The sequence below is a fragment of the Hyperoodon ampullatus genome (genome assembly GCF_949752795.1).
Source record: "Hyperoodon ampullatus genome assembly, chromosome: 2".
Lineage (NCBI taxonomy): Eukaryota > Metazoa > Chordata > Mammalia > Artiodactyla > Ziphiidae > Hyperoodon > Hyperoodon ampullatus.
In genome coordinates this window covers 75,192,515-75,218,852 of record NC_136915.1, presented here as the reverse complement: position 1 = coordinate 75,218,852, position 26,338 = coordinate 75,192,515, and the positions used below count along the sequence as shown (strand labels likewise).

The 26,338-nt window shown below is 33.6% G+C and overlaps 1 protein-coding gene across 1 annotated transcript; it reads right to left on the bottom strand.

Annotated features, from left to right (window-relative positions):
• Positions 1 to 260: 260 nt before the first annotated feature.
• On the bottom strand, positions 261 to 24,584 carry SPATA1 (spermatogenesis associated 1). The gene is given in 11 exon segments (XM_079721188.1): positions 261 to 565; positions 1,255 to 1,315; positions 1,319 to 1,363; positions 2,071 to 2,132; positions 7,076 to 7,189; positions 15,443 to 15,674; positions 15,766 to 15,819; positions 18,696 to 18,813; positions 20,342 to 20,373; positions 20,375 to 20,455; positions 24,534 to 24,584. Coding segments are annotated over 11 exon segments (1,032 nt in total). The 5' UTR covers positions 24,570 to 24,584; the 3' UTR covers positions 261 to 368.
• Between the last annotated feature and the right edge of the window lie 1,754 nt (positions 24,585 to 26,338).

Sequence of the window (26,338 nt, the reverse complement as noted above, 5' to 3'; positions counted from 1 at the left end):
AATTTGTAATTCCTTTATCATAGCAGTCATCAGTACGTATCACTACTGCTTAACTTGATCATCATTTCCCCACTGGACCATAAGCACTTTGAAGGCAGAGACAAGATCATGTTGGCCTATAGTATCACCTCAGCCCCTGGAACAGTGACTAAGATCAGTAGGCCCTTAATAAATACTTATTTAATAAATGAATGTTGAAATGAATAAACAAATGTCCATTTAAAAAAATAATTGAATTTTAATAAAAAGCATGGTGCATTTATTGTATAGAGTTGAACAATGATTTCATCTTTCCTATAGTGAATTTATATAAGTAATGTACCACTTAAACTACAACAGTAAAATAGTAAATATTATCATTTTATCATTTATTCCAAAGGCATAAATTCTGTAAAGCGAGTTTCCTTCATAGTGATAAAAGATATGTAATAAACTTTACCATGATATCGCTTTAATTTGCCTTGTTCCAATAGCCTTTCAACCTTTTTTATTAGTTCTTCTCTAATTCTTTCCAGATATCTTCTTTCTTCCTTTACTTGTTTCATTTTTTCAATAATATTCTCTCCTAGAAGATTATAACCCATACTCATCAATGTCTAAAAGCTAAAAGACGGCTCATATCCTAAAATATAGAGTATAAAACTAAAAAATGCTTACAACAGCAAGTATGAATTTTACCCCAAACTCTGGTTTTCTGGCTGCAGTACAGCATGTGCCACGATGGAAAACACTGAGGAGTCATTTCAGTATCTATAGGGGATTTATATATATGTAAACAATACAGTATGTCTCTTCTGCATTTATATACATGTATGGAAACTAGGCAAAGCTCATGTAGTTATACCTCTTGTTTTAATTCTTTAAGTAAATTTATCTTGGGACCGAAGTTATTGTACTTAAATCTTACATGGAAAAATGTATATTTTAGAGTACATATTTAAAAAGCAGAAATAATATTAGTGACACACATATGCACTAATCAACATAACAGTCGTAGACTTTAAAATACTTTAACTTCTTGTGGCAAAACATACATAATTGACCATTTTAACCATATTTAAATATACAGTTCAATGGCGCTGCATGCATTCATAATGTTCCACAACAACCACCACCCCTTTATCGCCAAAACTTTATCTTCCCAAACTGAAACTCTGTATGCATTAAACAATTAACTCCTCATTAACATTATTTAACTTTACCTCACAGAATCATCTGTACTTACATCTGTAATTATGGTATCATCATACTTACTCTCAATCTGTAATAACGATATATCAGTTATTCCTGGAGAAAGAGCAGGTTGACAAGGAACTCAAGGAAAATCAATAAGGTCTGGTAGGCTGATGTACTCCTTTTTTAGCTAGCTGTAAGCAAACATGATAATCAGTAAGATCTGGTAGGGTTACACATTGTTTTTCACCTATTTGTAAACATCTGGTAATGCACAACAGTAATGCATTTTTTTACTTGTATGGTGATGAACTCCCAAATCTGTCTTTATAACTATAGACCCTCTCTTGTGCTCTAGCTTCTCCATTCCACTGGACATTACTTGGACATTATACCACAGGAGCTTCAAACTTAAAATTCAAAAAGAAGAAAAAAAAAGAATCCATATTCCTTTCTAAACATGATTTTCTTCCAAGATTTCTGATTTCAGTTACTTGTTATGGCAACTTTGAAATGTTTGTAAGATGGCTATTGAATTTTTTTCATTTTGAGCCAATTTTGATCATGTATATTTGCTTAGAAAATTGGAGATCCTAGCACATTTTTAAACTTTAGCATACATTTTATTCTGATAAATTTTATCACCTCTGTATTTGTGTTATATTGCCTTCATCTCACCTAGTTTTTGTGTTTCTACCCTTTTTTGATGAACTACCTCAAGCCTTACCAATGTTAATGTTTCTGCCACTACCACTTTATAGACCTTGAATTGTTTTCAATTCTACTAGGCTTATAACTTCTGTAACTTATTAGCTTCTACTTTTATCTTCATTAATCCCTTACCCCTACTTTGTTTTATTATTCTTTTTCTATTTTATTGCATTGACCTTAACTTACAAGGTCAGGTTCCCACAGGATAATGGCAGCCACTAAAATCTCTCCACGCATGCTCTCAACTACTATAAAAAGAAAGCAAATACAATTACCCATAATTTATGTCTGTAGAATAACTAGGACACAGAATCTTCTAATTTACATATACTTTAATTTACATGTAAGTGGGGGAAATAAACACCCTAGACCAGCAGAGTGTGCTTAGGAGCTCACACCTGAGCAGAGTCTGATGGGAACTATGCATTAAAGAGCACAATACACAGATAACACAGTAAACATCAACCACAATTTAGTCTTAAAGGAGAAGGTCCTGCATGTGGTGGAAGAATACTGAGTAAGTGTACCAAATGGTAAATCAAAGCTCTTTCTATGAGGAATCTAAAAGAAAGGGGCTTTTAAAATGTAGGGGGCCAGAGGTGGTAATTATGGGAAAACATAGCTACTGGGTGAGAGGAAAATTCTTTGGAAGCAAGAGATGTTCGTCAGGGCTAGGTGGTAAGAGAAAAGAAGGTGGTCAAGTTAAGAGCTCTGCTGAATTAAATTAGCAGGAAAGAATACAAAGAAAAAAGACCACTTCCCTTAAGGCCCCATTTATTTTAAAATACATAAATAAATAACTGCATTTCACTATAACAACAGGAGATAGCTTTCCTAATCTATTGATACAAGCTAAAATAAACCACCAGAACACCTGTTTCTCTACAAGAACACCTGTTACTGATTCAGAAAAATCCAACACAAATAAACATACACAAAATCTACAACATAATATAGCATCCATACAAAGTTACTTTTTGAAAACCCTCATAACTGAGAACTAAAACAAAACAAAACCAGCAGCCAAGAAGCAGAGAAAAAATTAACAATATTCCCAACATAGATTAAATTAAATTAAATCATATCATTTTAGGTATTAATGAACACCACAAATCACAAATTAAGAAACTCAGAATAAAAATGGAAAAATAACAGGAAGATGTAAAATGGAAATTGACCAAACTGAAGAAAGAAATTAAAGAAAAAACAAAACTGTCTCAGAAATGAACAACAGGTATCCACAAAGGAACAGATATGACCAAAAATATAGTAAGCATAATAGAGAACAGAAATAAAAGGAGTAAAGAAAATTAAAGATAAATAAAATAGTAAACTAGATCAGAGAGAAAGTAGTAGAGATAAAAGGTAAAGAAGAACTAGGATAAGATCAGTTGAGGTCTTTGAAAAAAAACAACAAAAAAAAAAAACCATGGAATGGATCTGCTATTTATATTGTTTTCTAGAGTTATAATTTCTTGAAATAAAAGAAGTCCTGATTTCCATACTGAAAGGGCCCACTGGGTACCCATAAAAACCAGACCTAGAACTCTCAACTGAAATATAGCCTGATAAAACTACTACATATTAAAGGAATCCTCTGGCCTTCCAGACAAAAATAACCAAGCCAATTTACAAAGAAAAGAAAATCAGTTTGGCATCATACTTCTTAACAGTAACATATAAAACAAAACATCAGTAGAGCAACATTTTAATAAACTCAAGGAAAAATTGTGTAAGCCAAGGATGTTACAGCCAATCAAGCTATCCTTCAAGTATCAAGGCTCTAAAGCAGGGATGAGCAAACTTCTTCTGTAAAAGGCCTGAGTAAATAATTGAGGTTTTGTGGGCCACATATGGTATTTGTCATAATTCTTTTTTTCAACTTTTTAAAAATGTAAAAAACATTTTTAGGTCCCATGCTTCACAAAACAAGCTGTGGGCCTTGTCTGCCTATTCCTGCTCTAGACAAAATTTTAAATATGTAAGATGTAAGGGAATATCGTACCTGGGAGCTTTTTTTTTTATAAGTAGAGCTTTACCCAACGAAGAAATGATTGAAAAATCTTGTGTAAAAGAACTGGCAGTAAGTGTTGAACATATTTAATTACAGATCTAAGACTAAAACAATGGTGAGGAGGATAAGACAAGAAGCACAGCCCATAAATGTTCTGTTCTTTAACAAAGTAGAAATAACACAACTAAAAGTATATGAGAGGAGAAAGGAGGGGGAAAGATGACTTTTTAATTGCCTTGAATTTAAAGATAGGAGTCAGAGGATAATTTTAGAGGTAACAAATCAAAATCAGAAGCATAAATTTTTAAAAAAGGAAAAAGGAGGGTTAGGAATACTAGCATAAATTTGTATCAGTATAAAGGTAAACACTAGAATGAGATTCAGATTTCCTAAATACCAGGAGTGGGGGGGGGAGTGCAAATAAACCACATAGTAACACATAGTAACTATAACATAAAGTAAAATGAGAAATCTGAGGTCAAATATATCAGTCCTATCAAAAACATAAGTGGACATAACTCATCTACTAAATGAAAACGACTTTCAGACTGGCTTACAAAGGGAAACCCAACTCTAGCGTGTCTGTTAAAGACATACCTAAAACAAAGCAATTCAGAAAAGTTGGGAAAAAAAGTAGGGGAGGAGTATAGGGGTATACCAAATAAATGTAAACAAAAAGAAAGTAGAGGTTAGTATCTTGATATGCAGTAAGGGAGAATTCAGGTCAAAAAAGCATTTAATGAGTCAAAGAAGGGCACTTCATAATGCAAAAGTGATAATATTACTATTTGCATGAGAACAACTTTGTGCCAAATAATACATAGAAATCTAAATAAATAAAAAACCACAGGAGACGTAAGGATAAACAGTAACATACTAATAACAGAAGATTCTAATATACTATTCTCAGTCCAAGACATAGAAAGAAAAATGTAGAAAAAAAATAAGGATATGGAACACTTAAACAACATATTAAACAATGTAGATTATAGACAAGGCACAGAGTAGGGGAAGATATTTGCAATGCACATAAGCATCAAAGGACTACCCTCCAAAGTGTATTAAAAACTCCTACTAATCAGAAATATATGGCAGGCAACACAATAGAAATACTTGAAAAGGTAGTTCTCCAAAAAAGTTATCAAAATCGAGTCTATAAAATATAAAAATATGATCAACTGTATGGGTAATCTGGGAAATGAAAATTCAAGCCACAGTGAAATAGCATTAAGCACCCACCAGCTGGAAAATTTTTAAAGTGTGAAGACAGCATATTTTATTAATATCTAGCATCAATAAAACAATTATTTGCTGAATATGGCATGCTTCTGCTCCAAAACTCAAAGGCTCTGAGCTGTGATTCTCCTCTCAGGACTTGTCTCAGACTCCATTCAGCATTCCAACCAACATATCATATATAACCAACAACCAACATATGTATTCTAACATATCAAGCATCACTGGACCAGATGGATATTAGCACGCAACTGGCAGCACTGCTTGCTGTGCCTCTTGGATCACCTTGTGAGCCTTCTCTTGCTCTGGGCCCACTCAAAGTTGGCAGTCTTTTAGATTACTTGATTAAAAAAAAAAAAAAAAAGATTGGAGCCATGCATCCGAATGCAGTAAATCTCCAAATTCCAAACAGGTCCATCAAGTGACTCATTCTTCATGGTAGCTGGGGCAAGATACAAAAACCTGTTTTTTACTTTAAAGGGCATACCTCAACATGTCCCAGATCATGAAACTCCCAGAAATTTCACTGAATTGGCAGGGTCCTGAATTTTGAGGTTTATCTCCCCTACTCTAACATTTAAGGTTAGAAAATTCAAGACATTTTAATCTGCAGTTCCATTTCAATTTCAGTATAAATATTATGGTGCAATACCACATCTAAAAAAATTCAGCACTATTTACAATAGCCAGGTCATGGAAGCAACCTAAATGCCCATCAACAGACGAATGGATAAAGAAGATGTGGTACATGTATACAATGGAATATTACTCAGCCATAAAAAGGAATGAAAATTGGATCATTTGTAGAGATATGGATGGACGTAGAGACTGTCATACAGAGTGAAGTAAGTCAGAAAGAGAAAAAAAACAAATACCATATATTAATGCATATATGTGGAATCTAGAAAAATGGTACAGATGAACTGGTTTGTAAGGCAGAAATAGAGACATAGATGTAGAGAACAAACGTATGGACACAAAAGGAGGAAAGTGGCAGGGGTGGTGGTGGTGGTGGGATGAATTGGGAGATTGGGATTGACATATATACACTAACATGTATAAAATAGCTAACTAATAAGAACCTGCTGTATAAAAAAATAAAAATTTTTTTTAAAATTTAAAAATCATACCTGATTGTCCTCTCTTCTAATGATATTAGTTCTATCATCTTCATTTTTCCAAAGAAACTGACTTAAAGGGGAATGACAGATTTGAAAGTCATATTAAAAAATGATTCCATGAATATTAACTTTTCTTATTTTTTATTTGATATTCTATAAACACAAATATAACATTAAAAATTTTAAAAGTCTGCTTGAAACCATTATATTATCTTTCAAACTTGTTAATGATCAACATAAACTACATTTAGCATGAGTTATAAAATAATATTTCATTATATTATAGCTAAATTCAAATCATAGTCCAATGTCTATAGCAAGGTAAAATAACTGGAAATTTTGTAAATATACTTTGCTTATAGTTCTTTTGTGAATAATTGTTTATAAAATTCATTATCTTAATTTCAGAAGACTATATGCAAAACTGTTGTCTAAGTACTATAATTTTGAATGAAATGATACCAATGTGAAACTCAAGCATGATTAGTTTACTCAAAACCAGGAATATAAAAGAGGCAGAAAAATTAATTCTAAGAAAGGCAAATGAAGACAGAAATTTTTCTGTCATTAGGTTGCCCCTGATGACAAAAGGATTATAACAGAATAAATTTAAGCAATAAATTATCCCTCATTATGTTGGAAGGGAATATTAGTATATAACAGTAAACATCAGAATCAAGGTAATTTTAATTAAAAATGTCACTAACTTCACTCATGTCTTTGTTCTAATTAGAAGTCTTTATAATAGTACCCTGGATATCTCACTCTTTTTCTTATAGTGTAGATTATGACACGTAGAATCAACATCCATATTAATTACCTTTTTTGCCACTAAAATAATCATTATCTGAATCTTCCTGTGATCCTGACAATTCAGAATTTCCAATTTGATTATTTCCAGTCTGATTTTCATTTGGAGTGGCTTTTCCCCCAGCTGATGTTGATGCCCATCCATAGCAAAGAAAGTTCATAATATTAATACTAGAATAAAATTTTGTTTTTTTATGTACGTACTATATACTCTTGTCCCATGTTTCAGAATCTCTATGAACTTTACTCTTCCAAACTGAATTTCATGAAACTTTAGTTTATGCAAAAGGAGAATTCTTTGGTAAATTCAGTTTGGGAAAAATTGGATTAAGCAATCCTAACAGAACACAAATTCCCCCCCACCACACACACACACCCCTATGGCAGGACTTCTCTGTTTTTATGTACAATATGAATCTGCAAGAGGGGGTAAGTTGGGTTTTATTCAAACTTTGTTGTCTTCATAAAGCTTTTGCCAAAAGCATCCTTTAAGAGTATTCTGAGGATCCTTCTCTGGAAAGTGCTGGGTATAAATACAGAGCATATAATGCCATTTGTTATTTCACATACATTTTCATTTATAAAATCTCCCTTCATTTTAACAGAATTTCTCCATATAAGAAAGCCACACAATGTCTTTAAAACATTAACACTAATGTTCCACATGATCTACATGAACAAGAGATCCGTGAACCTGGTAGTATTAATGCAGATTTTTTCCCTTGGGGAAATCAATTTTTTTTAATTTAGAAAAAATTGGAGTCATATTAGTGTCTGAAAAGTCATTTTACAAGAGTTGCCACAGTATTTTGCAACCTGAAGCCCATATTGGTTTAGTTTTAGTCAGGTTGCTACCACTTATTTCCTATCTGGCACTGGACTTAGTCATATAAAGACAACAAATAGGGATTTTCTAAAAGATATATTCAAGGCAAAGGAACAAAAAATAGATATATCAGCTGTTTAAAACTGATAGTAAAATACCACTCCCCGACCTGCCCCCAAAAAGAAGCAACAACGGAAAACTCAGTAGATTCTGAGTGACATTTTGATAGGAATATATGACATGTATCTCTTATTCCTAATAAGTTTAGAGAATGATGCAATGCACCATTCAATACCTATGCAACTTAATGAGAAAGCAGGTCTATTTACTTTTGAAAAAAATACAGTGTTTTGAGAGCTAGAGTAGATATACATATAAAATGTTATAGATTCACAGAAGAAGGAGTGATAACTGTGAAACTATGTTTTTAACTGTGAGATGTTTGCCTGGCAAAGAAGAAAGAGGAATTTAAGCAAAGAAAATGGCACTTGCAAGACAAAGTATTGTACTAATGTATATAGCATTTTTGACAATAGTGAAAAGTTCAGTATTACTCTAGAACAGTGTTGTAAAGTATGGGCTTCAGTCAAACACACAAGAGTTCAGGTCCTGGCATTATCACAGTGGGTGTGATCTCAGGTAAGTTATTTCTCTCGCTTCAGTTTCCTTATCTCTAAAATGGCATAGTGCATGTAAAACGCTTTCAGCACAGTACCCAATCCTTAGAAGTCTCTAGACTTCAAGTTCTGATTTCCATTCCATTGCATTTCCTAATTCAGGTCTTTATTACCTCAGTCTAGTCTCCATATTGTCACCTACATTGTTTCTCTAGAACTGAAATCCAATCAAGCCACTCCTGTTAAAAACTTCAGATGGCTTCCCACTGCCTACATTTTAGCTTTGCAAACAAGGATCTTGCAGTTAAATCCCTACCTACCTCCAGTTGTACTACCTGGTACTTCTTCCTCCCCCTCCTACCACCAAACTATAATAATAATAGTACTCTTACTAATAACAGCTAGAAATTATTGAACCAGCTACCACATTGAGCAAATCCTGAAAGCTCCATTCATATCATAATCTACGTGAAGAAAGTCTTCTGGAGTTAGGCAGTGAACAACATACATGTCCCAACATTTGCAACTCTGGGTTTGAAGTCAGAGTATGAAGAGCTCTCTATGCCATCTTAAGGATGTGGGCTTTAAGTAGTAATCAGTGAATCTTTCAAGGGTTTTTAAGTAGGGAGATAAATAATCTAACTCGTAACAAGAAGAATGATGCTGACGGCATTCTAGAGGACAGATTAGAAAAAACATAAGCAAGGAGGCTACTTGAGGTGGTTTTTAAGGTTCTTTTAACCTAAGAATCTATCATTCTATTATACAATAAGGAAAGTTTCAAAGCTTGAAGTCTGAACACCTGGAAGAATGATGAAACCAAAGAAATAAGTCAAGAAAGTATACTGGTTTGGAGGCAACAACAGAGTCAAGGATTAAACATGTTAAAGTTGAGGCATGTCAAAAATGTAGAGATGCGTAGCACTGGGAAAGAACAAAAGATAACTAATGAAAGGGACTATCAATTTTAATACATAAAAATAAGTAACACAATACTTCTTTTCTTCTTCATTAAAGGACCTGTAAAACATATTGTGCATATTTTTACCAGTCATATTTGATAATACCACAATGTTAGAGCTCAGATATTTTGTATTTTCATGCACTACTAAAGAGCAATCTGACAATTTAAAGAAACTGCACAACTGTCATCAATAAATGGTAGTGTACATATGGAAAAAATTAAGTAACTCTATCTCACATCACACATAAAAATTAATTCCTGGTATATTAATGAACTAAATGTGAAAAGCTAACCATAACATATTTTTAATATAATACAGGGCCCCATTTTCATGATCTCAGGGTAGAAAAGGGATTTTTAAAGAAGACATAAATAGCACTAACCATAAAAGAAAATGCCAGCAAACTTGACAATATTAAAGAATTGCAGTCCTACTTTTGCTGAGGATGTAGAAAGACAAAACAGTGCACCCACCCAAACAAAGAGAAAAACATAAATATTCTATAAAATAATAATAATTCTTGAACTCATCAGAGAGTTGAGGTTACAAGGAATCAGATACCAATTCCCTTCAAGGAGAAAATAAATTAATTGTTTCATCTTCGGCAGAGCATAGGAGGAAGAGGTAACTCCATTAAAAGAAGTAAGAAGAAAACACCTAAAAGTTTAAGGAATTCTAAAGGCTAATGTGGGCTACCAAGATAGTCTGGAATCTCTAGGATCCCCAGACACAAAAGGCAGTCAATACTTAACAGCAAGCTCCTTTCCATGTACCTGTATCATATGCTCTCAAGAAAGACTGGGGACAGGGCAGGAGACTCAAAAGAACCATCAATGACACACAGGTATGAAACCCCATCCTTCTTAACACTCTCTCACACAAAGCAAGAGTTTTAAGCCAATGGGGAAGGAGCAGGAAACTCTCCCATTGCAGGGCCCAGACAAAAATCCACTGGCTTTGAAGGAGGAATAGAAGCAAAAGCCATCAAAAAAGCAGGTAACTCCCCTCCCACCAATCTTAGCCTTGTAAAGTCTTACTATTGAGGAGGGGGTTAGGAAACCCTCCCACCGCCAGTCTTAGGCAAAGGCTAAGGAAGGGTAGAAACAAAAGCTGGCAGGATCATTGTGAGCCCAGGATCACAAACGTATAAATCATGGGTTTACAACCATTGGGTTAGGGGAAAGAAATTCTCTCCTAAATATAAAAAAGTCATTTTTCCCTTATTTTTTAAACTTTTAATTAAAATTTTTTTTTGGCTGCGTTGGGTCTTCATTGCTGCACGTGGGCTTTCTCTAGCTGCAGTAAGCAGGGGCTACTCTTCGTTGCAGGGCACAGGCTTCTCATTGCAATGGCTTCTCGTTGTGGAGCATGGGCTCTAGGTATGCAGGCTTCAGTAGTTGCAGCACGCAGGCTCAGTAGTTGTGGCACATGGGCCCTAGAGAGCAGGCTCAGTAGTTGTGGCACACGGGCTTAATTGCTCCATGGCATGTGGGATCTTCCCAGACCAGGGATCGAACCCATGTCCCCTGCATTGGCAGGTGGATTCTTAACCACTGTGTCACCAGGGAAGTCCATGTTTCCCTTATTTTTAATTCCTTTAAAAGATAACTCACAGTATAAAGTAAAAATGGTAAAAATGTATTATGGAGTTTATAACATATATAGAGGTAAGATGTAGAACAACAGTAGCACAAAAGATTTGAGGAGAAATTAGAAGTATACTGCTGTAATGTTCTTATACTATATATGAAGTTGTATATAATTTGAAAGTGTACTTCAAATTAAAGTTGTATAATGTATATCCTGGAGAAACTTTTTCTTAAAGGGCTAGACAGTAAATATTTCAGGCTTGTAGACCATTACAGTCTTTGTCACAACTACTCAACTCTGCCATTGTAGTGCAAAAGCAGTCACTGACAATATGTAAGTGAAAGTGCATGCATGGCTGTGTTCCAGTAAAAGTTTATTTATAAAAAAAAGCCATAGGGTATGGATTAAAATAAAGCAAAAAAAAAAAAAAATAGGTGTTTGCTGACCTCCGCCCTATGGTAACCACTAAATGCTTTTTAAAATGAGGAATAACTAATGAGCCAATGGGGGAGATAAAATTGAATCATAAAAAACTACTCAATCAAAAAAAAAGCCAAGAAAACAAGAAAAACAGAGAAAATAGAAGAGATGAGACAAATAGAAAACAAATAATAAAATGGTAGATTTAAAACCAATAATTACGTTAAATGTAAATGGTCTAAAGACCCCTATTAAAAGGCATAGATTGTCAAACTGGATTAAAAATTAAGATCTAAAAACATGCTGTCTACAGGAAACCCATTTTGAATATAAAGTCAGACAAAAGTGAAAGAATGGAGAAAGATATACCATGCAAACACCAATCAAAAGAAAACTAGAATGACTATATTAATATCAGACTAAGTGAACTTCAAAATAAAGACCATTACCAAAGATAAAGAGAAACATTACATAACAATATAGGGGTCAATTCATCAAGAAAACATAATAATCCTAAATGTGCATACATCTCATAACAGATCTTCAAAATACATAAAACAAAACTGATAGTTGAAAATGTCAACACTCTTATCTCTGTAAGTGTTAGAGCATGTTGACAAAATTTAAGAATTCCTTTCAGGGCTTCCCTGGTGGTGCAGTGGTTGAGAGTCCGCCTGCCGATGCAGGGGATACGGGTTCATGCCCTGGTCCGGGAGGATCCCACATGCCGCAGAGCGGCTGGGCCCGTGAGCCATGGCCGCTGGGCCTGCGCGTCCAGAGCCTGTGCTCCACAATGGGAGAGGCCACAACAGTGAGAGGCCCGCCTACCGCAAAAAAAAAAAAAAAAAAAAAGAATTCCTTTCATCAAAATAATCATAATGAGAATAAAAAGACAAGCCACATAGAAACTAACACAACATTATAAAAAACTATACCCCAATTAAAAAAAAAGACAACCCACAAACTAAAATCTAGAGTGAATTATAAACAAATACACACACACACACACACTAGAAAAAACATCTGTACATAAAATGAATCAATATTTAAAAGAATATAAAATGGGCAAAACACATGAATGAAATAAATCCAAATGGCCATGAAATGTATGAAAAAATGTTCCAGCAAAGAGAACCACTAGAAAAGAAAAATAAAATATTTGGAATTAAAAATTCAGTGTAAGCGTTTAATAGCAGATTAGACACAGCTAAAGAGAGAATGAGTAAGGTAGGTTTGGAAGAAAGATATGAACAAATTATCCAGAATGTAGTCTGATACAATGGCGAGATTATGGTTCAACAGGAACATTCAGACATTGCTGCTGGGTACAACCACTTTGGAAAACACATGGAAATTATACATGTGCATACAATGCTAATCCTAGGTACACTCTCTTGAGACCCTCTTGCACGTGTACATTTAGGAGTCATGTATAAGAATGTAGTAAATAGCGTATTTGTAATATCCCCAAATTGGAAACCAACTGTCCATTAGAAAAATAGGTAAATAAATTATGATACAGTCATACAATAAAATGTTATACAACAGTAAAAAGAAATGAAATAGTATTATACATGACAACATGATTGAATCTTACAATTACAGTATCAAGTAAAAGAAACAAGTCTCAAATAAAATGTTTTCAATATGATTCTGTCTAAATAAAATTCAAAAGAGACAAAACTAAATTATTGTTAAGGAATACATATCCAGGTTTTAAAACTATAAAGAAAAGTAAGAAAATAATTATCTCAGTGAATCAAAGTGGTAGTTATCTCTATTGGGGAAGGAGGAAGATGTGACCAGAAGGAGACACACAAGGTTGGAAAGTTCTTATAAGAAGCATAGTGAAATATGCCAGTCAGAGAAAGACAAATACTGTATGTTGTCATTTATATGTGGAATTTAAAAAATAAAACCAATGAATATAAGAATAACAAACAAACAAACACATTACATTAGAAACAGCCACTAAACTTCTAAAAAAAATAACAGGATAAATGCATGAAGCTGTATTTAGAAAAATGTTGCTGCAGCACTATTCATAATAGTAAGAACATTAATACAAGGTTATATAAACAAATATACCACAAGGGAATTCTATAATGATGTAGATCTATATTTATTGGTATGAAATGTTTATGATATATTCTAAAATAAGAGGATTTAAAAGAGTTTGTATGTGTCCCCATTTTTTTTTTTTTTTTTTTTTTTTTGCGGTACACGGGCCTCTCACTGTTGTGGCCTCTCCCGTTGCGGAGCGCAGGCTCAGCGGCCATGGCTCATGGACCCAGCTGCTCCGCGGCATGTGGGATCTTCCCGGACCGGGGCACGAACCCGTGTCCCCTGCATCGGCAGGCGGACTCTCAACCACTGCGCCACCAGGGAAGCCCTGTGTTCCCATTTTTTAAAAATTAAAAAATAGTTATATGAGCAAGAACTGAAAAAAATTGGAAAAATATACACCAAAATACTAACAGATACTAACAGCTATCTCTGGATGGTGGAATTATTGTTAATCCTTACTTTCTTCTTAATACTCATTGATCATTCTAGAACTTTTAAAAATGAGCATACACTAGGCTCTCACTTAAATTATACTTTTTTTTGGTGTGAAGCACCAAGAAATTAATACTATTTAAAAATTACACTTACACAAAATTCATAGGATTAAATACGCTCAACCAAATATTTTTTTGGGTTTTGTGCAAGTATCAGTAGCATAGTTCAAGGACTTGGCCAGTAGCCCCGGGTATAAAATATGATACTACTCACAACTTTATGTAGGGTAATTGCCTACTTCATTAGCTACCTCATCTTGTACTTTTCAGGACTAGTGGGATTCTACTCTGAATTTTTTCCCATGTGTTTTTTCATTTAATCTCTAATTGATACCATGACTAGAAAGCCATATTTAACATTGCAGGGACATACCTAGATAAAGAAGGAGGTAAAGACTCTCACTGAGCATATTAAATGTACATAAGGTTAAAGAAGGGGTAGGTTTGGAATATCACTAGGTATAGTATAAACTTAGAATGTAATAATTTATAATTGAAGATGAAGAAAAATGCAACTGGTTAAGAATAAGTGTAGTTTGCATCTGTAATGAATGTTGTCATTATTTTGGGGGAGAATTCATTTAATTCATAAATGTTTAGTATATTTGCTTTTCCATCACAATTTATTTGCTGTATGCAGTAAGGTAAAAAAATTCAACTAACTTTTTTTCAATCGATTCTTAGAGTGTAGTTCCAGCTTTATTTATATGTTTATAAGTTTAATTTTGATTTCTTTAATTACTTACCACTTTTTAAGAACTGAATTATCAGTAAATTGGTGGGTGTAACCATATAAAAAATTTTAAAGTCTTTGAAATACAAATGTCTCCCAACATTAAAGTTGTTTTGCTTTGGTTTGATACTGTTTTCCTGGCTAAGATACTTCTGAACTATAATAATACCAAGATTTTATGAAACAATAACTTCTTCTCTCCTTTAGCCTTAAGTTTATCTGAAACTATTATAAAAGGTGGTAGACTTTATTTAAGTGCTGTAAGTATTTTGACTTTACTTGATTTTTAAATTTTATTTATTTTTTTTTGCAGGCTCTAGAGCACAGGGTCAGTAGTTGTGGCGCATGGGCTTAGTTGCTCCGCGGCATGTGGGATCTTCCCAGAACAGGGCTTGAACCCGTGTCCCCTGCATTGGCAGGCGGATTCTTAACCACTGCACCACTAGGGAAGCCCTGATTTTATTTTTATTTTCAAACAATACTTAAATTGTCTTTTTTTCCTCCCAACTGGTGAAACTATTTTTTAAAATCCCCATATTGAATTGTAGCTTTCCTTTTATACTGCCTATATTCGTAAGGCTAGATTTGCCCAGAATTTGCCCAGAACTGACTGTTAAAATGTACTATAACAACCTCTTTGTCTTTCCCATTCCAGTTGAAATCACCTTCTTCCTGATCCTTGTTAAGAAGCTTTTTCAAAGTGTTTTCTAAACAACTGGGATCTGTTCCAGGTTCTTCCTTTGACAAAGTTACACTAAGTGGTCTGTGTATTATTCCATCAGCCTCAGCAACACCATTATTAGTCTGCTGCACATCTAAAGAAACTGCTGATGATGCTGAATAAATATTTCCTAAATGATCCATTATAGGAAGCAAATATAATTCTGATTGAAGAGCCTAAAACATACAGGAAATTTAAAAAAATTAGTTTATACTTTAAAAAATAAGTTAAAAAATTAGTATAAGTTTAAAATGTCACATTACATACACATGGAAGAGCAAATGATTTGAGTTTCAGTTCTGATTCTTGCTTTGCCTTCACCTGGAAATAAATGAGGAGATAAAGCTTCTGTAACGTTTTTCAATTACTTTTACCCTCACTTTTTTGCAGACGGCATACTTCTGTGACATAAAAATCCAATTAAAAAGCTAGTAACTAAGGCTATATTCTAGAAAACGTAGAATATAATCCTATTTCTATTCACTGTACTAAACATAATAGAAATTCTATGTCATTTAATAATAATAATTATGGCTATCACTTGCATGGACTTACTATGTGCCAGGCATTATTCTAAATGCTTTACATATAAAGCTCAGTTAATCCTCACAATTCCATGTGATAGGCACACATATTGTCCGTAGTTCACAGACAAGAATGAGGCAAAGAGAGGTTAAGCATCTTGCCCAAGATTTTATAAATAGGAAGTTTTCAAGTTGGGATTCAAAACCAGGTAATCTGGTTCTAGAATCCAACTTTGTAAACTTTATTTCCTAAATATTCAGCCCACAGAGGTAATTTGTTATTCATTCATTCTTTCAACAAATATTGAGGTATACTATGTGTCAGGTAGTGTTCTACATGGTGGGGATACAACTGTAAACAATGCAAAGTCCCTGCTCTCATGTAGCTTATATTCTACTTGGGAGAGCAGATGTTAAATAAATGTGATTTAAGATAGTGATATGTGGGCTTCCCTGGTGGTGCAGTGGTTGAGAGTCCGTCTCCGATGCAGGGGACATGGGTTCATGCCCCGGTTCGGGAAGATCCCACATGCCGCGGAGCGGCTGGGCCCGTGAGCCATGGCTGCTGAGCCTGCGCGTCCGGAGCCTGTGCTCCGCAACGGGAGAGGCCACAACAGTGAGAGGCCCGCATACCACAAAAAAAAGCAAAAAAAAAAAAAAAAAAAAAAAAAATAGTGATATATGATTTATGAAAATAAAAGAGAGTGATGTAATAGAGAGGAATTCAGAGAAAGAATATCTGAAAACTAGGTGGTCAGAGAAGGCCATTTTTGAAAGATAGTAATTGGGCTGAGAACTGAATTATGAAAACAAGAAGCAAGCTATTTGAAAATCGGGGGAAGTGATTTCCAGGCAAGTACAAAGATGATAAAATAGAAATGAGTTTGCTGTATGTGAGGACCAAAGGAAGATTTTTGTGGCTAAAGTGTAGAACCAAGGAGAAAATAGTAGTAGATGAAATCTGAGAGGCAGCCTGTTCCTGAGACTCTCCTTATCTCTTGCCTAACCACTGCAAAAGTCTCCTGGTTACAATTTCTGTCTCTAGTTTCTTAAGGCTCTTATCATGTCATCTTTTGCTCAAAAACTCCAAAGCTTCAGAAAAAAAAAAAAAAAACCAAATTCATTAATCTGGCATTCAAGACCTTCAATAAACAACTTTTACAACTTGTTGTCTACTATTCCCTTTCACACAGTCAATGCTCTAGTAAAAACCGAACCACTCACTTTTCCCTAGAGTTGCCTCCTTTGCGACTTCTGTGCTCATTCTATTTTCTCTGCTCAGAAAGCTTCTCCCACCCAACATCTTTGCAAGATCAAACATTTATCTGTCAAAATCTAAACTGATGATCACTCTTTCCTTAAAGTTCTCCATCTCCCTTCTTGTCCTGCTGGAAGCAGTCTCTTTTTCTTCTAAATATACAGAATATGCTATTTTAATTATTTATGTATTTTATCTTCACCACTATACTGAATATTAAGAGCAGGATCCATAGTCAATTCTTTTTTCTCATTTTGTATACAGAAAAACATCAATAAATATTTGTTGAAAATATTATAATAAAATATTGATATTAGAAACATTTTAGAAGTTGGCTTAAATTGCCATTAGTTCCCTTCCAATCTAGAATTCTGTGATTGGTATTTTGCAATTTTACTTATCATGAAAAAGAACAAAAAGTTATGAGGGTTGTTCCTTTCCTTCCCTGATTAAGGAAAACTAACTTAATGATCAGTAAATTAATATTCTGCTATACTAAACAGAACTCTAACGACAAAAACTTTAAATCCACCTACTGAGCCCAAGAATTCCACATAGCAAATTCCTTTATAGTTCTACTTTGGGGGGAAATTTTTTTTTCCCATTGTCATTTATTATTTAATTTTTTCAATAAACATTTAAATGTCTCTAAGTGCTAAACACCTTGTTAGGCACTGGTTGTAAATACAGTAGTGAATAACATAAAGTGCCTGCTCACAGGGAGCTACAGTCTAATGGCAGAGTTATGTTAAACAAATAATCGCATAAGCAAACACCTAATAATGATATGTTAAGTAGCATAGAATAGGAACATACTGCATTTTAAAGGGTTTAAATATGGAAAAATCTTGATTAAAGAAATAAACCTTACATAAATATGAAAAACCAGAAGCTTTGAGATCTAATGGTTTGCTGGATTGAGAATTTCAGCTTGGAAAACTCTCTATTTAGAGAATCCTGCCACTCAAGCTACAAATAGGAGTATTCAATAGAGAATAGCTGGTTCCCACCCCCTCAAATACAGTATGTTGGAGTCATATCATTTCATATCAAATAAGGCTAGTTGTGACCTCAATGAGAATCCATTTTTTTCCACAACCTAAGTACTTGTTTAAAAAGTTTTTAAACGCTATTATTTAAATTTAAAAATACATGATCACATTTAAAATTAGTCTTTCTTTTCTTCCCAAGGAAATTCACACAAAAAAATACTCCCATATTTTAGTGCCCCATAATATGCCAGAAAGGACCATCTTTTCTTTGATGACCTGTGTGCTTAATGATATTTCCATTTCATTATGATTGAGATCACATATTGCACAGTATGTTAAAGAGTTGAGTTGATAAGCATTTAAGAAATAAAATTTAAGGTATGCTTTTCTTTAATCAAAAGGAAAAAAATTAAGAAAACTTACTACAGCTAGATTATTTCCAATGCATTTCAGAAATAAAAATTTTTCTGTAACAGGATCTTCACCAAGGAACTCACCAAGTTGCTCACTCAGCGCTTGTAAAGTAAGGTGAGGAGATACTCTGAAATATCATGACATTGCCTTATAATGTAAAATGAAATATATTTCAGCTGTACTAAAGATTTAATAACTTTAGTCACTTATTGTGAACTAAGACTAATTTTATGTATCATATATAACTTAATATATTGTGTTTCTACATTGCCTGGTACTTTGTAGGCCTGAAGCCTGTAAATATTTTTTTAAATAAATGACTAAAAGTCATTTAATCAATAAAATCATTGTTTTAAAATTATGCAAATGAACAGTTTATAAAAGTCCTTTTTGTACTAAAAAGGAAAATGCTTGTCTACTTTTCTCATCTACCTTCATATTTTTTGTTAAAATAAAACTTGGCAATAAAATTTACATAATTTTATACATATATTAAAGAAGGATTTAGCCACAGATATTTTGGAAGTTTGACAGGATTAGCTAGTGCTTAAAATTTTCTTTGATGATCAAATGTTGTCAGATTCCACATCTTTGCTCACTGGGGATACGTCATTCCTCAACATCTAAAATTTAAAGCCATCACTTATGCTCTTGTTATGAGTTCTTATTTTTCTAGGATCTTATGGGAATATTATATAATTAATTCATTCAATTAACAAATATATATTGAGCCCCTCTTTGTGTCAGACATTGTTCTAAGGGCTGGGGATAAGGCAATCAACAAAACAAATATCTTTGCCCTTACAGACCGTACAATCTAATGGTGGGAGTGAAAAATTAACAAAATAAGTAAGAAAAAATTTAATTCATAAGACACTGCTAAGTACTATAGAGAAACATAAAGCAGGGAAGGGAGAGTACCCGCAATTTAAAATACACTGATCAAAGAAGATATACACAAAAAAGTAATATTGGAGCAAAGACGTGAAGGAGATGAGATAGCATATGTAAAGGCAAAAAAGCATTTTAGACTAAATAAACAGGAAGTACAAGGGTTCTGAGGTAGGATCATGTCTAATGTGTTCCAGAACAGAAAGGAGGTTAGTGTGCTTGAAGAAAATGATGGAGAAAATTAGGAAGATTGAGGTGTCCTCAAGAAAAATAACAACAGGCAGTTAGATCACACAGTGTCATGTGTGTTTCTGTGAATGTGAAAAAAAAATGTGTATATATATATATATATATATATATATATACACACACGTGTGTGTGTGTGTGTATTCTGTTTCTATTTTTAAATAGTTCAGTGAAACAGTCATTGTAGATATACTGGTTTAATCGCTATTCACAGCTCTTCAACAGGTTTCTAATTTCAGATAATTTCTCTCTTAATTCTCTTTGGGTATAGCCATAGTAATACACAGGTTATACTCTGTTTTCTAGGTGGCAGTACTATGGCTAAGTGACATCTGTTCCTATAGTACTTTTTAACTGTTATATAGCACTACCTATTTATAGTATTCATTAAGTCAGGGACTGGATCCATCATATGAATAAGATATTTTTCACTTAGAATTTTTGAATTTCCAGAAAGCATTTTTCTCTGCAGAAAAAAAAAAAAGATTGCTTTTTCAGGCACATTGTAACATGACTACAAAATATTTGCCTTATAAATCCAGCTAAAATTAGTTAACAACTTCTATTGAAATGGTATTTAACTGATAGTTCCAAGATCCTTCAGGGACATAAAAAACATGAAGTTCCACCAACTGAATAAATTGAGAATAAAATCAGTTAAAATATTTTTAAAGTGAAAAAAATCAACTGATGTCCTCTAGAATTTTAAGTTTAATAAACATACTTGAAATAAACATGGAATACATGTATCCTTCTGAACAAACACAAAAAAACAAAATGAAGAGCCAAAAATTTGTTAGGTTGGCTACTTGGCACTTGGAGCACATTTTCCCTTGGAAACAATGTCATAGCTGTGGTTCTAGAGTTCCTTAACATACTGACATACAATGCTTGTTTTGTGGCTTGCAGTAAGGATACCAGATTGCCAAGATCAGTTTTCTTATTACCAACCTTTCCCTCTTCCCTGACCTCTACCTATACAGTTTCATTGGTGTTATCTTGTGGAATCCTTATCCTTTACATATTGTCCCCCTAACACAGCTGTGATGAGTGCTAGTTCTCAGCACCTGCTAAAGTGTGAATACTAGGGCTTGGGGAATATTTCTGTTTCCCAGAATTCAAGGAAGAACCTATTCCTGACCAGTGATGGGGAAAGGAATGGTTGTTTTCACATAGGGCATGTCTGTAAGCTTAGCTTGTCTGTGCTTATATGTACTATCTTTTTTTCCTATTAGTGTTTTATGACCTCAATTAGAATTCATCTATTGAGAAGAATATTTAGATTACTACAACAGAACAATTACAGCAAATAAAGGCTTATCTTTTAGTCTAATGAAAGTTTGCTATTCATGTATATTAAAAGTCAAAGCATTGAAATGATTATACTCTATGATATTAAGTGAGAAAAATTTTTTAAATTTTAAGTAAATATGACCTTATATTAATATTAGTAATTTTTATAGGAAATGACAATGGCTCTTAACATCTTTTTTTTTTTTTTTTTTTTTTTGCGGTACGTGGGTGGGCCTCTCACTGTTGTGGCCTCTCCCGTTGCGGAGCACAGGCTATATACATGTTTTTTTAAAAAATACATTTCTTAATGGTTAACTTTTCCAGAACAACATAGTTGAAAAAATATTGAAAATTCTGAAAGCCTGTATTAAAACTCACAACATCATTTTAAGGTTAAACATTCTATTTATATCAAAACCCAACTTTATCCTGGCTTTAATGGAAGTAAATCCATTAATAATATTCTTATTAAAACTATTATTTTAAAAATACATTAAACAGGACAGGGAACTATAGTCAATATTATGCAATAACCTATAAGAGAAAAGAATCTGAAAAAGAATATATATATATCTCTGAATCGCTGTGCTGTATACCTGAAACTTACATGATATTGTAAATTAACTATACTTTGATTAAAAAAATTTTTTTAAATAAGTAAAAATAAAAATAACTATTTTACAATAAATAAATAATAAAAATACATTAAAAGGTATACAGACGGGCACATATTTTGCCTTTTGCCTCAGGCTCCAAAATGGCTAGGCATAGCATTATTAGATCCTGTTTCTATTTAAAATGCTGATATCTTGTTTGTCACAGGTTTTTGCATTAATTTTTCAGTTTAAAAATCTTTTATTAAAATATTTATCTTAATTACTTAATTTTTTGGTGCCTGCTTAAGTTTTGCACCAAAGGCAAGTGACTCATTTTCCTCAGACTATTCTCAGTCCTGTGAGGGACATAGACAATAAACATTAAATATAAAACACTGGTAAGTGATATAGCAAATCAGAAAGTGGGCAGTACTGGGAAAAGAGAATAAATAGAGCAGAGCAAGGAAATCGGGAAGATAAAAGAGGGAGTAGTTTTCAGTTTTAAATGGAATAGTCTGGATACAAATCTAAGAAAATTAACAATTCCTTAATGTCAACTAATATCTAGTCCATATACAAATTTTGCCAACTGTCCAACTGTCCTCAGAATGTTTTTTCAATCTAGAATTCAATCAAGGATAACATATTGCATTTGGTTGTTATGTCTTTTTTTTAACTGAAGTATAGTTGATTTACAATTTGTGTTAGTTTCAGGTATACAGCAAAGTGATTCAGTTATTTTTTTTCAGATTATATTCCATTATAGGTTATTATAAGACATTGAATATAATTCCCTGTGCTATACAGTAATCCTTGTTGCTTATTTATCTTATGTATACTAGTGTGTATCTATTAATCCCGTACTCCTAATTTGTCCTTCCCTCTCTCCTTCTCCCCTTTGTCACAACTTTTAAAAAGCTTAATTTGGAAGAGTTTTCCAGACTTGCTTTTTTTTTCTCTTCATGGCACTTTTTAAAGAGACTGGACCAACTGTTTAACAGGCTGTTCTGCATTCTGAATTTACCTTATTAACTCCTAAGGTGTCATTTAACTTATTTCTCCAATCCTTCTCTCTCTTGTAAACAGTTGACTTTATAGCCCTCAATTGACACGTGTTAATCAACTGGGGTAAGAACACTTCATAATACCCTGTATTACATATTACTTCACATTTGGGCATATATAATGCTCTACTTCCAAATATTTGTATATTTAATAATTATTAAAGGGATAATAGAACAGACTATAAGGGACAAGAAAATGGAACCTGTTATAGAGTTATTTGAATAATTAAAGTGTGAGGTGATAGTGGCTCAGACTAACATGCTAGCAATATAGGTGATGGGAAGTGGTCAGATTTTGTATATAATTTGAAGCTAGAGTCCAAGAAGTGAAGTTTGAGTAAGGTGTGATGTGTTTGGCCTTAGATATCGAAAGGATGGATTTGCCATCAACTGAGATGGGTAAGGTCATGGTTAGTACGGGTTTGGGCTGGGGGGAGAACTATAGTTCAGTTTCAGACATACTGAGTTTCAGCTGTCTATTGGTTATCCAAGCAGAGATTTCAAGTAGGCAGCTGAAAATATCAATCTGGAGTTTGGGAAAGAGGGCTGGGATGGGGATATAAATTTGAGAATACTTAGCATAAAGTTGGTATTTAAAGCTCCTAGACTGGATGAGATCACAATGAGTGCAAATAGAGAAGAGAACAAAGAGCTGACCCGTGAAATTCCCCAATATCAAGAGATCAAGAAAAAGACACAAAAAATAAGACTGAAAATGAATAACAAGGAATGTAGAAGGAAAACCAAGATAATGTGTATGCTAAAAGCCAAGTGAAGGAATTATGTCAAGGAAGACAGAGTGATCAACAGTGTCAACTACTGTGCACACACAGATCAAGCATATGTGGAATAAGAATTAAGCAATAGATTTAGTAATGTAAAGGTGAATTTAACAGAGCAGTTTTGGTGGAATAGTAGAGTGAAAGCTTGACTGGAGTTGATTTAAAGTGAAAATGAGAAGAAGGTATTGGGGGTTTGAGAAGGTATGAAATAGATATCTAGAATAGTGGAAGAGTGAACGAGTGAGTGGGAGACAGTCTTATTGCCTACTAGCAAAAAGTTCCACTTGAGATTCATGGTCATTAATTTAAAATGAGAATAGTCCTATACTGGTATATTTTTCTCCAGCCATGCTCCACTGTAGGTATATGTGAAGAACAGGTGAAGAAAATTAAGCAGGGTTTTTGTTTTGTCAAGGAGAACAATGAAATGAGAGAGGGCAAGGAGTTAAAAGTATGTGCAAGACAGTGATCAAGAATGCTCCATGAGTTTGCAGGGCAGAAATAGAGACAAAGATGTAGAGAACAAACGTATGGACACCAAGCGGGGAAAGTGGCAGGGGGTGGGAGTGGGGGTGGGATGAACTGGGAGATTGGGATTGACATGTATACACTAATATGTATAAAATAGATAACTAATAAGAACCTGCTGTATAAAAAAATAAAATAAAATTCAAAAATTCAAAATAAAAAGAGTGCTCCGTGATATTTAAGCCAGCCATGGAAGGCATCCTGAGAAAAGGAATAAACAAACAAACAAAAAAAGGTGATAGGATCAATGCATTGGAGGTCCCAGTATAATTGGGGTCCTTAGAGATACAAGAACTGTAATCAAGTACTGGGATACACAAAGTTGGGCTCACAGTGGAGTTGGTATCTAATACTTTATATAATCCATAGTTTTGCTTTATCATAACTTTTCAAAACCAATGATAAGCAGGTTTTTCTTATATTTTAGTGTAAAAAAGATTTTCTTACCTCTGATGAGGAAGGTCGACTTGGACTGAGGGACATATTCACCAACGTTTGAATGGGGTAATTGTCAGTTGGAATTTTGTAGGGTTTTTTTAATCTTTCTTCATTGAAGTAGTATTTAATAAAGGTTATAACAGATTTTTGGCTTGTTTAAGATAGTATTCCACTCATTTCTGGTCTTTGATTCATTCAAAAAATAAACAGAAAAACACAAAAGGCTTTAGACTCAAAATGAAAGCTTGATAAGTATACAATCTTATTATAATAATTCAAAAAGATATACTATAGCAAGTAGGGCTGGTAACTGCAATGAAATGAACATATATCCCATACAACTAAGTAAAGTGGTAAATTATAATAGACTTGTGACTAGAACATTTTTTACTATTCTAAACAATTCATTTTCTCTTGGTCAAAAATTAAGGTTAAATATATATAGTATTTTACACAAAGTAGAAATATACTTTTGGAAGTAGAAAGACCAAACTTATACAAAAGGCTGTAGAATGATGAAAATTGTTTTACCCTTTACATTTCTTCCTGGCCTTGGATACTCAATAATAATAAATGTGAACAATTATTCCAGATGAAAATATCAGTCTTTAAGTATATCAGGTTTGTGTACCTATGTTTGTGTATTATTTCTTGTGTTTTCCCTCAGAAAATGTATGACAGTTTACAAGAATACACAATAAAATTTAAAGTATATAAATATACAATAAAAGTTAAAAAATAAGGTAGCAGAATTATTACTCTAAAAAAGAATTATCAAAGTGACACAATCCTTAGGGATATACTATAATACCAATAGTAGAGAAGTTTTTTCAAGATTCCAAAGCTTTGCTTTATATTAAGATAGTGATTTAAATCTGACAAAACTTAAAATTCAAGCTGAGGGTGCCTGCAGGATAGGAATGGAATGGAGAAAAAAAAGAAAATTGTCTGGCTACCTTTAAAAAATGAGATCACATAAGGCTGTAGGCAAGCCTCCTCCCTCAAAGGCCTGACTGAGGGCTATAATTAAAAATTTTCTAAAACCTAGGGAGAATCCCCAAAAGTGTTGTAAATAGCATACCAAAATGGGAAGCCACTGGTCTAAGCTAACCATACCTGACAGAAATTTTGGGGGAGGCGTTCTCCCCTAAGCTAAATGAGGAAAGTAAAACATTCCAACATAGGTTAATAGGTGTATCAGTCCTTCAGTATCATTGAGGTAGCCACCCAATTATTTAAAAAAAGAAAAAAAAACCCCAAAACTATCCTTGTTTTACAAATCTGGTCTCTACAGGATCAGAGGTATGGCTCCAAAAATAATCCAAAACCCACCAATCCTTTTATCACTCCCCAAAGCTTCCCTATTTATCTTAAGAGACTTGTAAGTATTAAAGGGGAAACAGAGTCATCCTAGGAGGAATTTGCCTGTGCCTTTGAGATGCAAATATCTGACCTGGTTTTCTCCAGGAACCCTAATCTCCGCCATCGTTTTAAAATGCAGATTTTGAAAAAGGGGGTAAATTAGAACTTATCAAGGACAAATAAAAACCTTAAGCATCTTTTCCATAAATATTATTAACAAGGGTTTAGCCATCTAGACAAGTGAGCTTGATTTGTTACATCTGCCAGAAACCCAATTTTAATCCAACCTCTTTTGCAGACTGATGGGTTTTACATTGCTGTACCTGGCTCATGGCTGAAATTGTGGAATGGGAACAATAAGGCCTCTGTGTTTGTTTGTGTGTTCGTACGTATCTATGTGTGTCGTAGATGTATGGTATTGCCGAAAAGTAATTAGTAAAAGAGCTCTATTT